Consider the following 15115-nt stretch of genomic DNA (forward strand, 5'->3'; position numbering starts at 1 on the left):
CTCCTCCTCTCCTCTTCCCTCCTCTCTTGTCCTCTCCTCCTCTCCTCTCCCCTCCTCTCTTCTCCACTTTTAATTTTACCATGATAAATAATCTGATGAGTGAAACAGTGTGAAACAGGAACATGAGAGGAGGGAGGAGGAGGATGATGAAGATGATAAATAATAATGAACGTAAACGTCAGCTCACGGAGAAAAAGATGAAAAGGTGATTTTATTCTGATGACACAGGCAAGTACACCAGTAAACCATCACATTCCAGTATGACTGAACACACACCATTTTAAGCATAACACAATGACAAACTTAACATTTTATATACATTAAAAACAAACAAAAGGGAAAACATTCCCTCATAAATGTAGTTTGGAACACCTTAATAGTCTGAATAACGTCATAATCAGCTATCATGAATATTAATTCCATACAAAACAACTGTTCACCCATCTAATCATCAGCATTCTACATGATGGTGAGAAAGACTGTAGAAAAATAAAGTGGTAGAATAAAGACCAAATGCCCTTGATTTTTAGGTTTTTCATAAATCTACAGAAACGTGGATATTCTGGTGTTCTTCGTTCGTCCTTAAAAAAAGCTTGTGGAGTTTTTCAGTCCAGCTTCAGGCAAGGATCCTCCACAAAATGGAGGAAGGTCAAAACGCTCCATGTCTCCATTCTGTCTGCTGGTTTAGCTGGGATGGTGGGAGGGAACACTGACTGGAGGACTGGGCCAACTGGAAACAGGGGACAGAATTATTGCAGATTGATCAGGTCTCAGGTCTCCCTCTGATATTCCCTAAAACTCCTCAATACAGCAGCAATAATTCTGGCGGAGGAACACAATTATTCCAACATTTACAGAGCTCCTCCCAAAAGGAGCAGAAGAAGGAAAATAAGAAAGTGCAGGTGTTTTGATCTGAGCAGCCTTTTGGAGGGGGAGGCAGTGAATGTGTTCATGGACTCACCCCCACCCCTCAATCTGGAGTGATCTCCGTTTCCTGGTGCACCACCACCTTGGTGACAGACATGTCTGGATGCTGCTCTTTGGCCTCCTTGATGGCCTGAGCCAAGCCTGGAGGAGAGAATGAAAGTGGCAGCTGCACCTTCAGGGCTGAGGACAAAAGAAGAAGGAGAAGAAAAGCAGCCTTTTACCTTGTCATGATCTATTTCCGTGTCTCCAGTTATGACGATTCTCTTCTCAATCCGTGTCTCCGAGATTCCTCCTCCTTTCACCAAACAGTCTGCAGAGGAAGGTCCACACATGAGGATCAGCCTCAGGAAGGATGCACCTCCACAAGAAGTCCATTCAGACGTGAAGAACACGCTGAAGCAGAGATCTGCTGTGACCCCAGAAGCTGCCGCCTCTGTCACCCGATTTCAGCCTCCGCCTCTCTGACTTTAATCTGCAGACGGGGTCACCAGTGCTAACAGCTAAAGGAGGATCCAGGCCAGAGCTCGCCATCCTTTCAAGATTCTAGAGAAAACTTGGATGGAACGCTGGCCCACGAGCGGCACGAGTCGAAAGGAGCTTCTGGTGCATTACTGATCACTAACTGTGTCCTAATGGGATTTAAAGACGTTGGGATGTAAAATGTAAATAAAAGCAGATGACTTTGATCTGCTACATTCGGCGGCATTTGCTCCAAAACTATTCCAGACAAGGTTTTATTTACCTTCTACACGACGTCATGCATGTTCTCTCCCCAGTAGCTACATAAAGGTAGCTACCAAGGTATGCCCCCACCCCCATTTGGATTTAGTTTTCAACCAGAACAAACACCGAACAACCACAACACTAGCACCATGACCATTGACAAGAAGAGTCAAGTTACAACATCATTGGACAAGAACCATCTGCCTCAAAGACCCTCAGGGGAAAAAGAAGATGTGCACGTCTCCATTTATGTAAAGGGATTTTATCTGAGGGTGGACTGGAAGCATAATTAATATCACTGTTATTAGCATTAACTATCACTGACTCCTATAAACTGAGCTGAACTCTAACAGGACCTCAGCATTGCTGCTAACCTGCATCGGCTGTCTGCCTGTCTGCCTGTTTCTGTTGGCCTGACCATGAGGTTTTCATGGTAAACATGAACACTGAGCAGACCTTGGTAATCTGGGTAGTGGTGGTGGTGCTGACGGTCTCAGATGTGATGGTCTGTGCACTCAACAGCACTCCAGAATCCTTCTCTACTGGGCCGTCCACAGGCTGTGAGAGACACAAACATCTCAAATGATTTCACAGAACGGACCACTGCACGTGTGACAGGTACAACAGAGACTGAGAGGAATTCTGCTACATTTACAAAGTGCATGTTAGCAGCAACGTTGTCTTGGAGGACCCTTCGGAAGTTGAGGAGACAAATTCTGAAAGACCTTAAAACATCTAATTGTTCAGTGGCTACAGTCGTGATGCTAATGCTCAAGGGTAGCGCAGGACCGTCTCAGGCTAGTTCTACTACGGAGAACATGCTTGATTCACTGAGCAGCTTCCTTTGGTGCCCTATCTCCTCCTCCAGCCGGCCCACCCTCAGCAGGAAGGTCCCCCCACCTGAGTCAGTTCCTGCTGCGGCTAGGCTAGCATCTACATCCCATTTAACTTGAAACAGAAGCACACTGATGGTTCGTACTGAAAATTATATCTATATCTCCATCTGCTCTCTAAAAACATGCAATAATGCCAAAAAGACCTCCACCATGAGGGCCAGTTAGCTGCTCTGCTTCAGCTCAGAAACATCGCCTGACGCTTCAGTTCAAGGCTGCCGTCAAAACACCAAAAAGGCTCAGATTATTTTTTGTTTTCATTTTCTTTCCTGTCGTTATCATGTTCGAATCACTCCTTAATTGTTGCTTTAAAAAAAGAAAAGCAGAAAATATACTCACAAGGTCACACACATTCAGCCAAGACTGCTAAACTGTATATTTCCTGTTTTTAATAGCAAATCTTGTCAATAGCCACAAATTCGGAGCCTCGTGCGGGAGACAGGTTGGACCAGGTTGTGATCAGAGAAGATCAAGGTTTAGTTAGAGGCGTGTTGAGTCTTCTGGATGTGCTCCTCACCTGTGCTGACTCGTAGGTGATGGTCTTGGTCTCAGAGTGACACAGGGGGGTGTCTCTATAGGCGACCATCCCTCTCAGAGAGTTTGTTACATCTGAGATGGTGATTGTCTGCGTTTTTAGCACCGGAGACTGGAGGGAACAGAGCAACCATTAGTCAGCTTCTCAGGACAAAAATGCTCCTCAGCATGAAAGTTCTCCCCAGTGTTCCCCTCTCCCCCCCCTTCTGTGCCTGTTTGTCCATCTCCAGGCTGGGCGGGGCTGCCCCCCCGTTCACTCCCATCGGACTCTCTACCGGACCATCACCTACACCCCCCCCGCCCCTCCCACGCCTGTCTTTGGTTGGCAGTGTTCCAATGCCATCACCTGTTCCTGCCCGTCTCGACCAGCGGCTTCCAACCTCGCCGTTGCATCATCAGTACACCTCATCAAAGACAACGCCTCTGTGTTGCTATGGTGATGGACAGACTGATAGAGCAGTTTAGACAGGAAGCTCCAGGGACTCTGATGTTTGCAGCTCCTCAGGAGTCTGTCCACGGATTCCAGTGATGTTGAGGTCAGAAGATTGTGAGGACCTTCAAGAAACCTTCAGCTGGAGCCTCTGGAGATGGTCCAAGGTGGATCTGAGGTGTGTTTAGGATCATCACCATCCACAGAAGCCGTCTTCTTTTCTTCTTCCACTTTTTTTACGGCTGATCTTCTGCTTTCTTCCAGTTTGTTGGAGTTTCATTGAATCATTCTTCCTCAATCATTCTATCTGTGAGATGTTGCCACGAAGCATGATGGACCCTCCCCATCTCACAGCTGGACAGATGTTCATCTCACCAGATTCTGTGTTCCTTTGCTCACAGCAGCCAAAGAGTTTCGGAGAACCTCCTGGTTCCACAACACTGGTCTCTAAAGCCCATCAGACTTGTCTGGATGTTCTTTATCAAACTTCTCAGGCTGATTGTTGTGTTGAGGATGCAGGAGATGGTTTCTTCTAATGACTCTTCTGTGAAGGTCAGATCTCTGCAGGTGTAACAGTTGAACAGTGAAGCCCAACTCCACAGTCTGCCAGATCTTCCTGGAGGTCTGAGATCAAATCGGGTTCTGACTGGTTCTCCCTGATATTCCTCCTGGCCTCACAGACCTGATCTTCCTCCACTGGTCCTGAGAACGGACATTTCTGAGGAAATGATCTAAAGACTCTTTAGTATCTTCTGACACGCTTCTCCTGTTTTGTGGGCTGATCATAGTCAGAGTTCCAGACAACTGCTCAGAGGAACCACAGCTGTTGGTTGTTGTGACAAGATAATGATAACAACCAAAATAACAATAATAACATTATTATTACTACTACTATGCCTCCTGCTTGGTTGGAGACTCGAGTGTATGTGTGGACTTGGTGGTTTTGGACTCACGGCAGGTTGCAGCTGGTCATTGATGTTCACTGTGCGAAACGGTGAGTTGGTGGTGAGACGCTTGTCCCACTCACTGGGCCGAGGTTCTGGTACTGACTCCATGAAGGTCCTCTTCAGCTCACTGATGCTGTTATGGTGTCGGATGGTCTCAGTTTGGGTCTTATCCAGATCCTTTAACAGCAGCAGCAAAGAAGAAGCAGACGTTGGCAAAGGCGCTTCAACGAAATGAATTCTGACGTCACTTCACTTCTTCTCGTTAATGTTCAAGATTCTGAAAATTCTTTTTCACTTCAGCCTGGAGTTTGAGTTCCAGGCTGACGAGAAAGGATCAAACCGGGATCAACAAATCAGGCCACAAAGACACTGATGTTCTGGGACGTTTGTAGAAAAAGGCGTGAAAGGAAGTGAAGACAACGTCCTGCAGGTAGTAAGTGGAACACCAACCTCCAACATTAAATTGCTGTGTTTGATATAGATGGTTTCACCCTCAAGTTTCTTGACTCTTTTCTGTGAAGAATAGAAACAGGAAGAGTTGGTGGGCAACGATCCAAACACTTTCCTCAACAACAGGGATGAACATGCTCCACATGCAAATGTCCCTGCAGTACTGGAGGTGCACAGGAGGGGCAGCGTGACTCCAGGGTGTCCCTCTGCACCATAACCAGAGCTGGATGGACAAGATCTACATCTTCTACTTTTGTACAAACTGATCTGGGTTTCTGGGTTTCTGGCTGCAACCTGAGAGACTCTGACAGTCAACAAGGCGGGACCAGACGTCCTGGGAGCTCTACTGACCAGAAGTCCTGGGAGCTCTGGTGACCAGAAGTCCTGGGAGCTCTGCTGACCAGACGTCCTGGGAGCTCTGGTCACCAGAAGTCCTGGGAGCTCTGGTCACCAGAAGTCCTGGGAGCTCTGGTCACCAGAAGTCCTGGGAGCTCTGGTGACCAGACGTCCTGGGAGCTCTGCTGACCAGAAGTCCTGGGAGCTCTGCTGACCAGAAGTCCTGGGAGCTCTGCTGACCAGAAGTCCTGGGAGCTCTGCTGACCAGAAGTCCTGGGAGCTCTGGTCACCAGAAGTCCTGGGAGCTCTGGTCACCAGAAGTCCTGGGAGCTCTGCTGACAGAAGTCCTGGGAGCTCTGGTCACCAGAAGTCCTGGGAGCTCTGCTGACCAGAAGTCCTGGGAGCTCTGGTCCAGAAGTCGTGGGAGCTCTGGTCACCAGAAGTCCTGGGAGCTCTGCTGACTAGTAGGTGCAGCTGTGACAATGATGAAAGTAGCCATGAATCAAGTGAAGCTTGACACAAACATCAAAGAAAGATGAGGGAATCGTGCAGGCAACATTCTGGGCCTCTCTGTGTCAATCATGCCGGAGCTGGAGATGAGGAACTGATGAGAGCACAGACCTTCCTCATTCGGGCCGTCTCCATCTTTGCTTTGTTCTGAGGAGTGTGCTGCTCCATCAGAGGAAAAACACAGTTACTGCGTAAGAAGATCATCGTTCACATTGACAATGTTGACTCATATTGAACTGGAAATGAAAACATTTGGGCCTCAGTCTGCTGGGTCAGCAGTCACATTCTGGGCGCAGAACTTTTCTAACCTTCCATCCATTCCTGAAGTCCCTCAGTAGGTGCTGGTAATGCAGGTACCTGACAGTCTGAAACTGAGGTCATCATACTATCATCACATGAGCTTCACAGATCTTAAGATCATGGACTGGATTCTATGCTGGTTCTGCTGGACCTCAGTGCTGCCTTTGATACAATTAACCAGAACATCCTGTTACAGAGCCTGGAGCAGGTCACTGGAATTAAACTGGTTCAGATCATGATGTTTCCTTCTTATATACTGGCGTTAGTCACGGAGTTCCACAAGGTTCTTGGACCAGAAGAAGGTTCTTGGCAGAAGAGGACTTGGACCAGTCCTCCTCAGCTTGTAACTGGTTAGTTCTGGATCCAGAGTAAACCGGGCTGCTCCAGCAAGGTCATTGATAGGAGAACGAAGATCCTTCTCCTGACTGACAGGATCCCCAGAGGCTCGGCCCCATCATATCTGGGACAGTGATGGCACCAGATCGTCCCAGGAGATGCTCAGGTGACCACAGGATGTCCAAATACACCTTTGAAACCATTTACCCACATGTCTGATAGCAAGACTCATCTGAGGTGACAGACTGAGGTGCTGTCACCAAACACTGAGGAGAGGCGTCAGAGTGAGCACACTGAACCCAATAAGCGCTTTAATGCCTTGCCTAAGGGCAACTGGGCAGAGCTCTGGACTCTTCCTAGCTCCCGAGCTAAGTAGTCTGAGCTAGTAGTCAGACTTGCATCATGGGATTAATGTCTGTTCATCATGCAAACAAACCTCACTGTTTTTGTCTCGTTTGCCTGCGCTGGTGGTCACAGAGGGGGGGTGCCTCCGCTCTCTCCTGGACAGTGTCTGCCAGCACAAACACACACGCAAGCACGCACACACACACCTTCGTTTACATGACCTTAACTACATGTGATTCATTTGCTCTTGTCCTCTTTCTGTGAGGCCCCTCCCCCCCATAGACATTATTACCTTCATCTCTGAGGTGGACTGTGGTCGGAGGTTATGACCCTTGGCAGACTCTGGCTGGTTCTGCCCCCGGCCTTCTGCCTTCCTGTCACCACCGCTCGGGTCTTTGGGGGTGGGGCTGTCACGGTGGTTCGAGCGCAGCAGGGCGGAGAGCACTGGTGATGGGACTGGCTCCCCAGGTGACAAGGGTGACATGATGGGGGCACTGAAAGGACGGGGGGTTCTGTTGTTGGGAGTGGACACCATGGCTACAACATGGAAAAAGAGACAGAGTCATCAGCCAACACTCGATGCCCAAAAAACAAGCTGGTCTAAACCAGTTTATTCTATACTGCTGCCTGTCTGCTGAACCTTCAAAACACCCTCACAGCGTCACCAGTGTCCCAGCACCGTGGCCATGAGATGTAAAGTTCAAATGTTAGAACACGCTGACCCAGTTAGTTTGTGAAGTTCTGACCCAGTTCTCCATGTGTACATGTGTGCTAACATCTTTGTGCTCTTCTGTTATAAACAGCAAGACAAGCAATCAAACTGAAACTGTTAAAAAAATTAAAATGTTGCACATTTTGGCGAGAAGAGGCGTTCTGAGTAGTGCAGTAGCCCCGGGACACGTGTTGCTTGTCAGACTGTTTGGGCTTTTACTGTCCTGCACCACCTGCTTGAGGGTGGGCCCCTGAGTTGCTGAGCGAGCCCTTCGGGATGCTGCTGACCTTTCTGTGGCGGCCGGACCAGTGCGACTCCAGTGCTGCGACCCTCTAGATAGGCTCATCTAGAGTGACGTCCTACCAGACTGGCAAACCAGACTGGGATGCATCACCCCGCTATGTGCTTGCCAATCTACAGAAGGATGCCAGCAGCTCTTTGGCGAGAGGTGCTGCTGCTTTGCCTTCTTGAGCAGCGCTGTTTTTGGCAGGTTAGCTCATCATCCAAGTACAGGAGCCAAATTCTGAAGTCAGAGACCTTCTCCACATGGTCCCTGTTGGGCTCAGCTCAGCTTCTCCGTCAGGCTTTTATTGCTGTACAGTGGTGTCACTTCATCCACCTCCAGACGGTTGTGATGTGTTGTATGATGACACAAAGACCCAACCAGGTTGTTCTTATGAGCTCTTTTAGCAGAGATTGAGGTGGTGCTAACGTCCCTTCATCCCTTCGTCATCAACATCAAGGTTCACCAGACTGAGCGTTGTGCACCCGTGTTTGTGCTACCTGGATTTCCTTTTCATTTAAGCTGGGTTCTGCTCAAGGTTTATGGCTGTTAGAGGGCAGCCATGCTTCCATTTGTTGGTCTCGGGAGTTCAGGATTCCTGTTCTATTATGGCTGAGGCTTCATAAATTACATTTACTTAGAAATGAATGATTGAAATCAATCAAAAATTAGTAAAAAATAAAAACACACACCACACACACACACACACACTCACACAGATTCTGAACATGTACCCTCCATCCAGACTGTGTGTGTTCCTTTTGCTGGAAGATCTCTGGAACAGAGGAGCCGGGCGGTCAATCAGAGAACTCGCCTGTCTGGTCTGAGCTTGGGTGCGACCGCTGTAGCGAAACTTTGAGCCCAACGCCAGGAACTTCTTTGGAGTATTTGTGGCCTCGGTAGCAGTCAGCCTGACCCAAAACATGTTTTCAATTCGAATTTAAGCCGTGAACTGAGGTGAAAAGAAGAGGTAACCTACCTAAAGAAGGCATGATGCTCCACACACACCTTCCACAGCTTCTTGGCTGCTTTGTAATTAGGCAGTTTGAAACCGATCGCGCTCTCATACTGCTCCACCTGACAGGAAGCACACTGCAGTCATGGTTCCATTCACAGCTGGTTACAGAATGAGAAGAAGTCTTTCGATTGAAAAGCCTCTCACCTCGGATGGTCTTATTTTGATGAAGAAACTGCTGCGCTTGTAAGAAACCTTGAGGACTTTGGGCCATGGAAAACGGTTGATCCGCAGTTTATCTTTATAGACCATGAGACCACTGGAACACACCCCCAGTGTGATGTCCACACCATCCAGATCCTGACAGACAGTTCTTCATTAGCCTTCTAGAGAAGGTACTGCTGATTTATTCATTATTATTTATTTTACCTGAAAGTTTTAAATTAGAAGAAGAAAAACCAGAACCCACATTTGTGGAATTTTCTTTTTTTGTTGTTTCATGATTAATGCAGCCATTTCTCTTTAATAAACACAGAACAGGACCATCGTGCTCACCTTGGCTGGGTGGAGGTCCACGCCGTACATGGACAATTTCTTGGCGTTCTCCAGAAACATCAGGTCTGCTTGGGCCGGCGTCATCGACCTTCATCCACAGCAGAAACATCAGCAAAGTGTAAGAAAACATGAAAATGGGAACTTGAGCCACGTGTTCAGCAAAAGCAACACAAACAAGCCAAACTAAATTGTGTTATTTCACTCCAGGTGGAGGCAATGATCTAACCTGTAGGTCTGGTGCAGCTCCATCATTTTGTCCTCCAGCTCCTTGGTCTGACCATGGGCCATCTTCATGTCCTTTGCATAGTCAGTGCCGTGAACCTCCGGGTCATACTCGCCCAACTCTGACTGCAGGGCGTAGGAGCCCAGCAGGGCCAGGGTGACGAAGGAGCATGGCAGGTGACCCTGCAAGATGTCCTGCCTCAGCTGGAGACACAGGTAGTACCTGCAGGACACAAACGAGGATCGAGAAACATGGACGGGAAGTTTAATTGATTACACTAATTGCTAACAGGTAGAGCTTCCTCTTTGAACTGATGTTGATCTTGTGGCACCTGTTGCATGCCAGAAAGTCCACGTACCTGGTGATGTCCTCAGACAGCTGGGCTGGATCTGCTGGGTAAAACTTCACATTGAAGGTAAAAGTGCAGACGGCACCTTGAAAAAGAAAAGGCAGCGATTAGAAAAGTGAAGAGGAGCGAAATCCCAGTAAATATGTTGGTGAGAGGCGCCGAGTCATCATCTTCACCTGGTACCTGCCTGCGGATCTCCTTGTGGAGGTCCATCCAAGTCTAAGGAGACAGATGTAGACATCAGCACATGTGCACATATGCACGGTAGTGTGTGTTTGTGTGTGTGTGCCTGTGCTCTGCTGTTCCATCAGTGCTTGACTGGACCTTCTGTAACTAACAGCTCACTCTTTCTGACGGGTGTCTCCCAGATTGCCAGCCCATAATAGTCTTTTCTCCAACAGGTGAGGTGGTACACACACCTTGATGACAGCTCCGTCCTTTGCAATGTTTTCTGACACACACAAATATTCAGATTTATACACATAAACTCAGAATAATGGAAGCTGGACAGTGACTTCATAGCTAGAGATGAAATGAGGCAACAGGTCCTGAGAACGTGTCTTTGTAGCGTCTCTAGAGGGACGTCTGCTGCGTCCCTGCTCTAAAACTCTGGCCCTCCCTCAAGTCTTTAGTGAGTGTGACTGAAGACAATGTGGGGTGTTCTTACTCCAGCTCACACTCGTACAGAGTGTTGTCCAGCAGGGTAACTTTGATCTGGAGGGTCTTTGGTTGACGAGGGACTCTGGGAGATTTGACCTTCTCCTTCTCCTCCGTCATCTTCTCTTTTTTAAAGGCCTCTTCAGACTCCTGTTCTTCCTCTTTCTTCTCGCTGCTCCTTCATCTGCCACCTTTTCCTTGATGCTCTCATTCCCCTGCTCAGCTTCACCTGCGTTATCGTTGTTTTTCTCAGCCGGGACAACCTGAAAGACACAGCAAGAGTGTGGTGTAAACACTCACCACAAAAGTGGGGACTGACCTGAGGACAGATGCCAAGGGAAGACCTGAGGACAGAGCCAAGGGAAGACCTGAGGACAGAGCCAAGGGAAGACCTGAGGACAGAGCCAAGGGAAGACCTGAGGACAGATCTGGGGATAGACATGAGGACAGAGCTGAGGGAAGACCTGAGGACAGAGCTGGGGATAGACCTGAGGACAGAACCCGAGCTGGGACAGACCTGAGACAGAGCTGAGGACGAGCTGGGACGACCAAGAACCGAGTTGAGGACAGAGCTGGGACAGAGCCGGGACAGAGCTGGGGACAGACCTGAGGACGGAACTGGGACAGAGCTGGGAAAGAGCCGGACAGAGCTGGGACAGACCTGAGAACTGAGTTTGAGGAAAGAGCTGGGGACGAGCTGAGGACAGAGCTGAGGACATAGGCCGGGACAGAGCTGGGACAGAGCTGGGACAGACCTGAGGACGGAACTGAGGACGGAGCTGGGACAGACCTGAGAACTGATTTGAGGAAAGAGCTGGGACAGAGCTGAGGACAGAGCTGAGGACAGAGCTGGGACAGACCTGAGAACAGAGTTGAGGAAAGAGCTGGGGACAGAGCTGAGGACAGAGCTGAGGACAGAGCTGGGACAGACCTGAGAACAGAGTTGAGGAAAGAGCTGGGACAGAGCTGAGGACAGAGCTGGGACAGACCTGAGGACGGAACTGAGGACGGAGCTGGGACAGACCTGAGAACAGAGTTGAGGAAAGAGCTGGGACAGAGCTGGGGACAGACCCTGAGGACGGAACTGAGGACGGAGCTGGGACAGACCTGAGAACTGAGTTGAGGAAAGAGCTGAGGACAGAGCTGGGACAGTGCTGGGACAGTGCTGGGGCAGGCCCATCCTGTCATCCCATCAACTGTGGGCTCTGCTTATTTTCCTGATTTAACTCGTTAGTGAAGAGTGTTTAATGGATTTAATTTAATGGATCCAAGAGGGGGGCAGCAGTCATGTGGCAGACTTTACACACCCACAAACAAGTTTCCTCCCTTCTCACCGTCCATCCAGCCGAGCTCGTGTCCAACTGGCACATGAACTACTGATATATCAACTTAAGTGTGTGGTAGACTTGAGCGGGGGGCTGAATTAGGCAGCAGCAGTTGGACCACATGATGCTAGCTGTGACCCTGCAGAATTGGACTGAAGCGTGTTGACATTCCTGGGTGTCCATCGTGTCTCATTTTCCCTCCACATCACACTTAATGGAGCACCATTGCTGTCGCAACCACAGCTCCAGAAGCCTTTTTTGTCTCATTTACTGTGACGATGTAGGATGGACTGAAGACACTGACCTGAGCCTCGGCACTGCTCACAGAGTGCTGATCCTGGGGGCGGCCTCTCCCTCGTCTCTCAGCTCTGGCTCAGGATCAGCAATGGGGGCTTTAGTTTCCTCCTCCTCATCCTTGTTGTCTCCAGCATCGCTCTCAGCACTGCGAGCGCCGCTTTATAGTAAGGACGAGAAGAGGCGGGAGAGGCCTCGGCCAGAGTGGCGGCTGCGAGGCTGCAGATGTTCCTCCACGGGCACCGCTGTTCTTGTCTCGATGTCAGATTCTGCCTGCTGCCTCTGTTCCCTCTGGTGGTTCTCCACCTCATCTGTTGTCATGGCAACTGCATGTATAGAGAGTGAACAGTCACATTACAGGCTGTAAATGCAGGATTAGTACTTAGGAGGAAAAGGAGACTTTTTGATTGGCTGGGGGGGAGACCCAGAACAGGCCTGGAACTTATTTGGATGGTTATTTCTCTGTGTCAAGCGACTGTAGATGTGATACATTTCCAGGTTTGGCAGAACCATTCAGAAAAAGGGCGGTGCACTATAATGGACCATTCCATCCCACCGGCACCAAAAACAATAGCTCCAGATCACACCAATCTTCCCAATGTACTCCTCTGTCCTCCCTCCGACCTCCCACAGGTCACCCCCCTGTCCCTCAGTACACAGTTACACAGGTTTCCCACCTCGGTCCTGACCCAAAGCACCAGTGCTCTACTCATCAAGGCTCTGCTCACATCCCATTTCACTCATGTTAAGCGTTTCTGGTTTCTGCTCCAAAACAGCTGCTGGTTTTACATGAACACGCTTCTTTGTGTTACCAGACCAGCAGCCGGTGTTTGTGTTTGCCACCACAGCCCTGAAGGGACAGACACCATGGAAAAGGACAGCATCAGTGAGAGTGAGCGACCTATGGTCGAGATCTGCACCTCAGGTGGGAGGATCTGTCCTCAGGACAATTATTGGCCATGGACTCCACAAATCTGCCTTGAATGGGGAGTAGGCATGAAGAAAACCATAGCTAAGGGTTAGTAGTTCCTCACAAGCCCCCAAGAGGACACAGCAAACAGGTGGAGAGAGATTCTCTGGTCAGAAGAGGCCCAATTGAACTTTCCTGGCTTACATGCAAAAGGCTGTATGTGTTTGAAACCCCAACACTGTACAGACTAGAACATGGTGGGAGCAGCATCATGCTGTGGGGCTGCTTTTCTCAACAGGGAGATGGAAGCTGCTCAGAATTGATGGGAAAGTGGACGGAGCTAAATTTAGGACAACCAAGAAAACCTGTTAGAGGCTCTAGAAGACTGTGGCAGAAGATCACTTCCCAGCAGGACAATGACCCGGACATACAGTAGAGCTGCAGTGGCTCAGATCAGAGCACGCTGACGTGCTCATGGTTGCTGTGGAAGACTCGAAACCTTCTGTTCATGGATTCTCTCTATCCAGTCTAACTGAGACGGAGCTCAGCCTCTGAGGAAGAATCTGTTGGGACTCATGTGAGCTGTCCCAGGAAGCCCCGAACCTGCACCAGCAGATCCGGGGATACATTGCTTTTATGTTATTAATAAATATAGTGTGCGTGAAATAAGTTGTATATTAGGGCCGAAGAGAGCAATCAACAGTCTCCGCGATGGTTTTTCAGCAGAAAAAACAAGAGTCCACTGCAATAACACTCAGTGTCCCCACACAAGACGCCATCAAGGCTCAGTTGTACACAGAAGCATTTCAGTAACGGGCCCATTCGTGTATTTACACGTCAGTTATAATCACATTTGGATACCCATAAGGTTCTATGATGCTAAAATGGGCACTGATTGACTGAAGCTGTCCATTATGTAATCCCGGCATTGTCTACAGAGCAGTTCCATTCTAAAATTCCATCAGAACAAAGTCCCCACCGAGATGTATTAAAGCGCTGCATGTTGGCGCTGAATCGTTCAAGAGGCTTTGATCGTGAAAACCAGCGTGATAAAAACCAGTCGATTCTCTTGATCGGCGTGCTGTGGAAACACTCACCGTTGTGTTGAGATGATCCAGGAGAAAAGCAGCTCAGCGTTCCCTACAGAACAGACAGAACCAGCCTCCTCCTCCGCCTCCTCCTCCTGCTGCTGTTGCTGCTGCTGCTGGAACAATACTGGCTTTGGGTACCAGCGGGGACCGTCCTGGGGCCTCTGTGCCCTCAGTCTGGTCTGACAGGGACGCAAGACGCGCGTCTGCTCACTCTATGTGGCGATGTCGAGTCTTTCTTTCTTTCTTTCTCTTTCTTTCTTTCTCTTTCTTTCTTTCTTTCTTTCTTCTTTCTTTCTTTTCTTTCTTTTCTCTTTCTTCTTCTTTCTTTCTTTTCTTTCTTCTTTTCTTTCTTCTTTCTTTCTTTCTCTTCTTTCTTCTTTCTTTCTTTCTTTCTTTCTTAACAGGCAGATAGACAGATGGATGGATAGATATCATCCATCCAGCATCCATCCATCCAGCATCCATCCATCCAGCATCCATCCATCCCCATCCATCCATCCATCATCCAATAACATTCATGTTTTCTCTTAACCACGGCACATACATGATTACAATCACTTCTATTAACCGTATCGTAAAAAGAACAAAATGGCTGAACGCAGCCAGTAAGAAACAGCCTGTAAGACATAGCTTGGGTTTTGCCTTCCGCTCGTCGTAGGTGGAGGAGGGCGGGGCCGTGTGGAAGAAGGCGTGGCCCATGTCTGTAATGAAGCAGGTTTTATTTCGGGCACAGCCAATGGGAGCGCTCCTCCAAGCATCCATGGCAGATGTCCGCTCTTATTTTCCAAGGGATTGTCATACCATGAAAATCAATTAATCCGTTTTCACCATCAGTGAAAAGCGTCCACAGAATTGCAGCATTTTCTGACCGATAAACTAAAGAATAGACGGATGATAAAGGGTGTAAAGCAGTTGATGAGATGATTTATTCACGATGATGAAAATAACATCGAAAGTGCAGTATCATTTAAATCACAGAAGGATTAGAGCAAAGGAGGGATTTAGAAACATATGTCTCAGGTCAGAGAGT

At 48.7% G+C, this 15115-nt stretch overlaps 1 protein-coding gene across 1 annotated transcript; it reads right to left on the reverse strand.

Moving 5' to 3' along the window:
- Window positions 1-970: 970 nt before the first annotated feature.
- Window positions 971-12203, reverse strand: LOC115251844 (protein 4.1-like). The gene is given in 22 exon segments (XM_029845516.1): window positions 971-1068; window positions 1142-1222; window positions 1547-1556; window positions 2107-2208; window positions 3061-3189; window positions 4461-4631; window positions 4905-4967; window positions 5862-5909; window positions 6823-6897; window positions 7024-7268; window positions 8462-8637; window positions 8706-8803; window positions 8889-9041; window positions 9237-9324; window positions 9463-9681; window positions 9818-9893; window positions 9985-10027; window positions 10164-10219; window positions 10222-10259; window positions 10476-10630; window positions 12089-12140; window positions 12184-12203. Coding segments are annotated over 22 exon segments (2196 nt in total).
- Window positions 12204-15115: the final 2912 nt, after the last annotated feature.

This window comes from Takifugu rubripes, chromosome 12 (genome assembly GCF_901000725.2).
Source record: "Takifugu rubripes chromosome 12, fTakRub1.2, whole genome shotgun sequence".
Classification (NCBI taxonomy): Eukaryota; Metazoa; Chordata; class Actinopteri; order Tetraodontiformes; family Tetraodontidae; genus Takifugu; species Takifugu rubripes.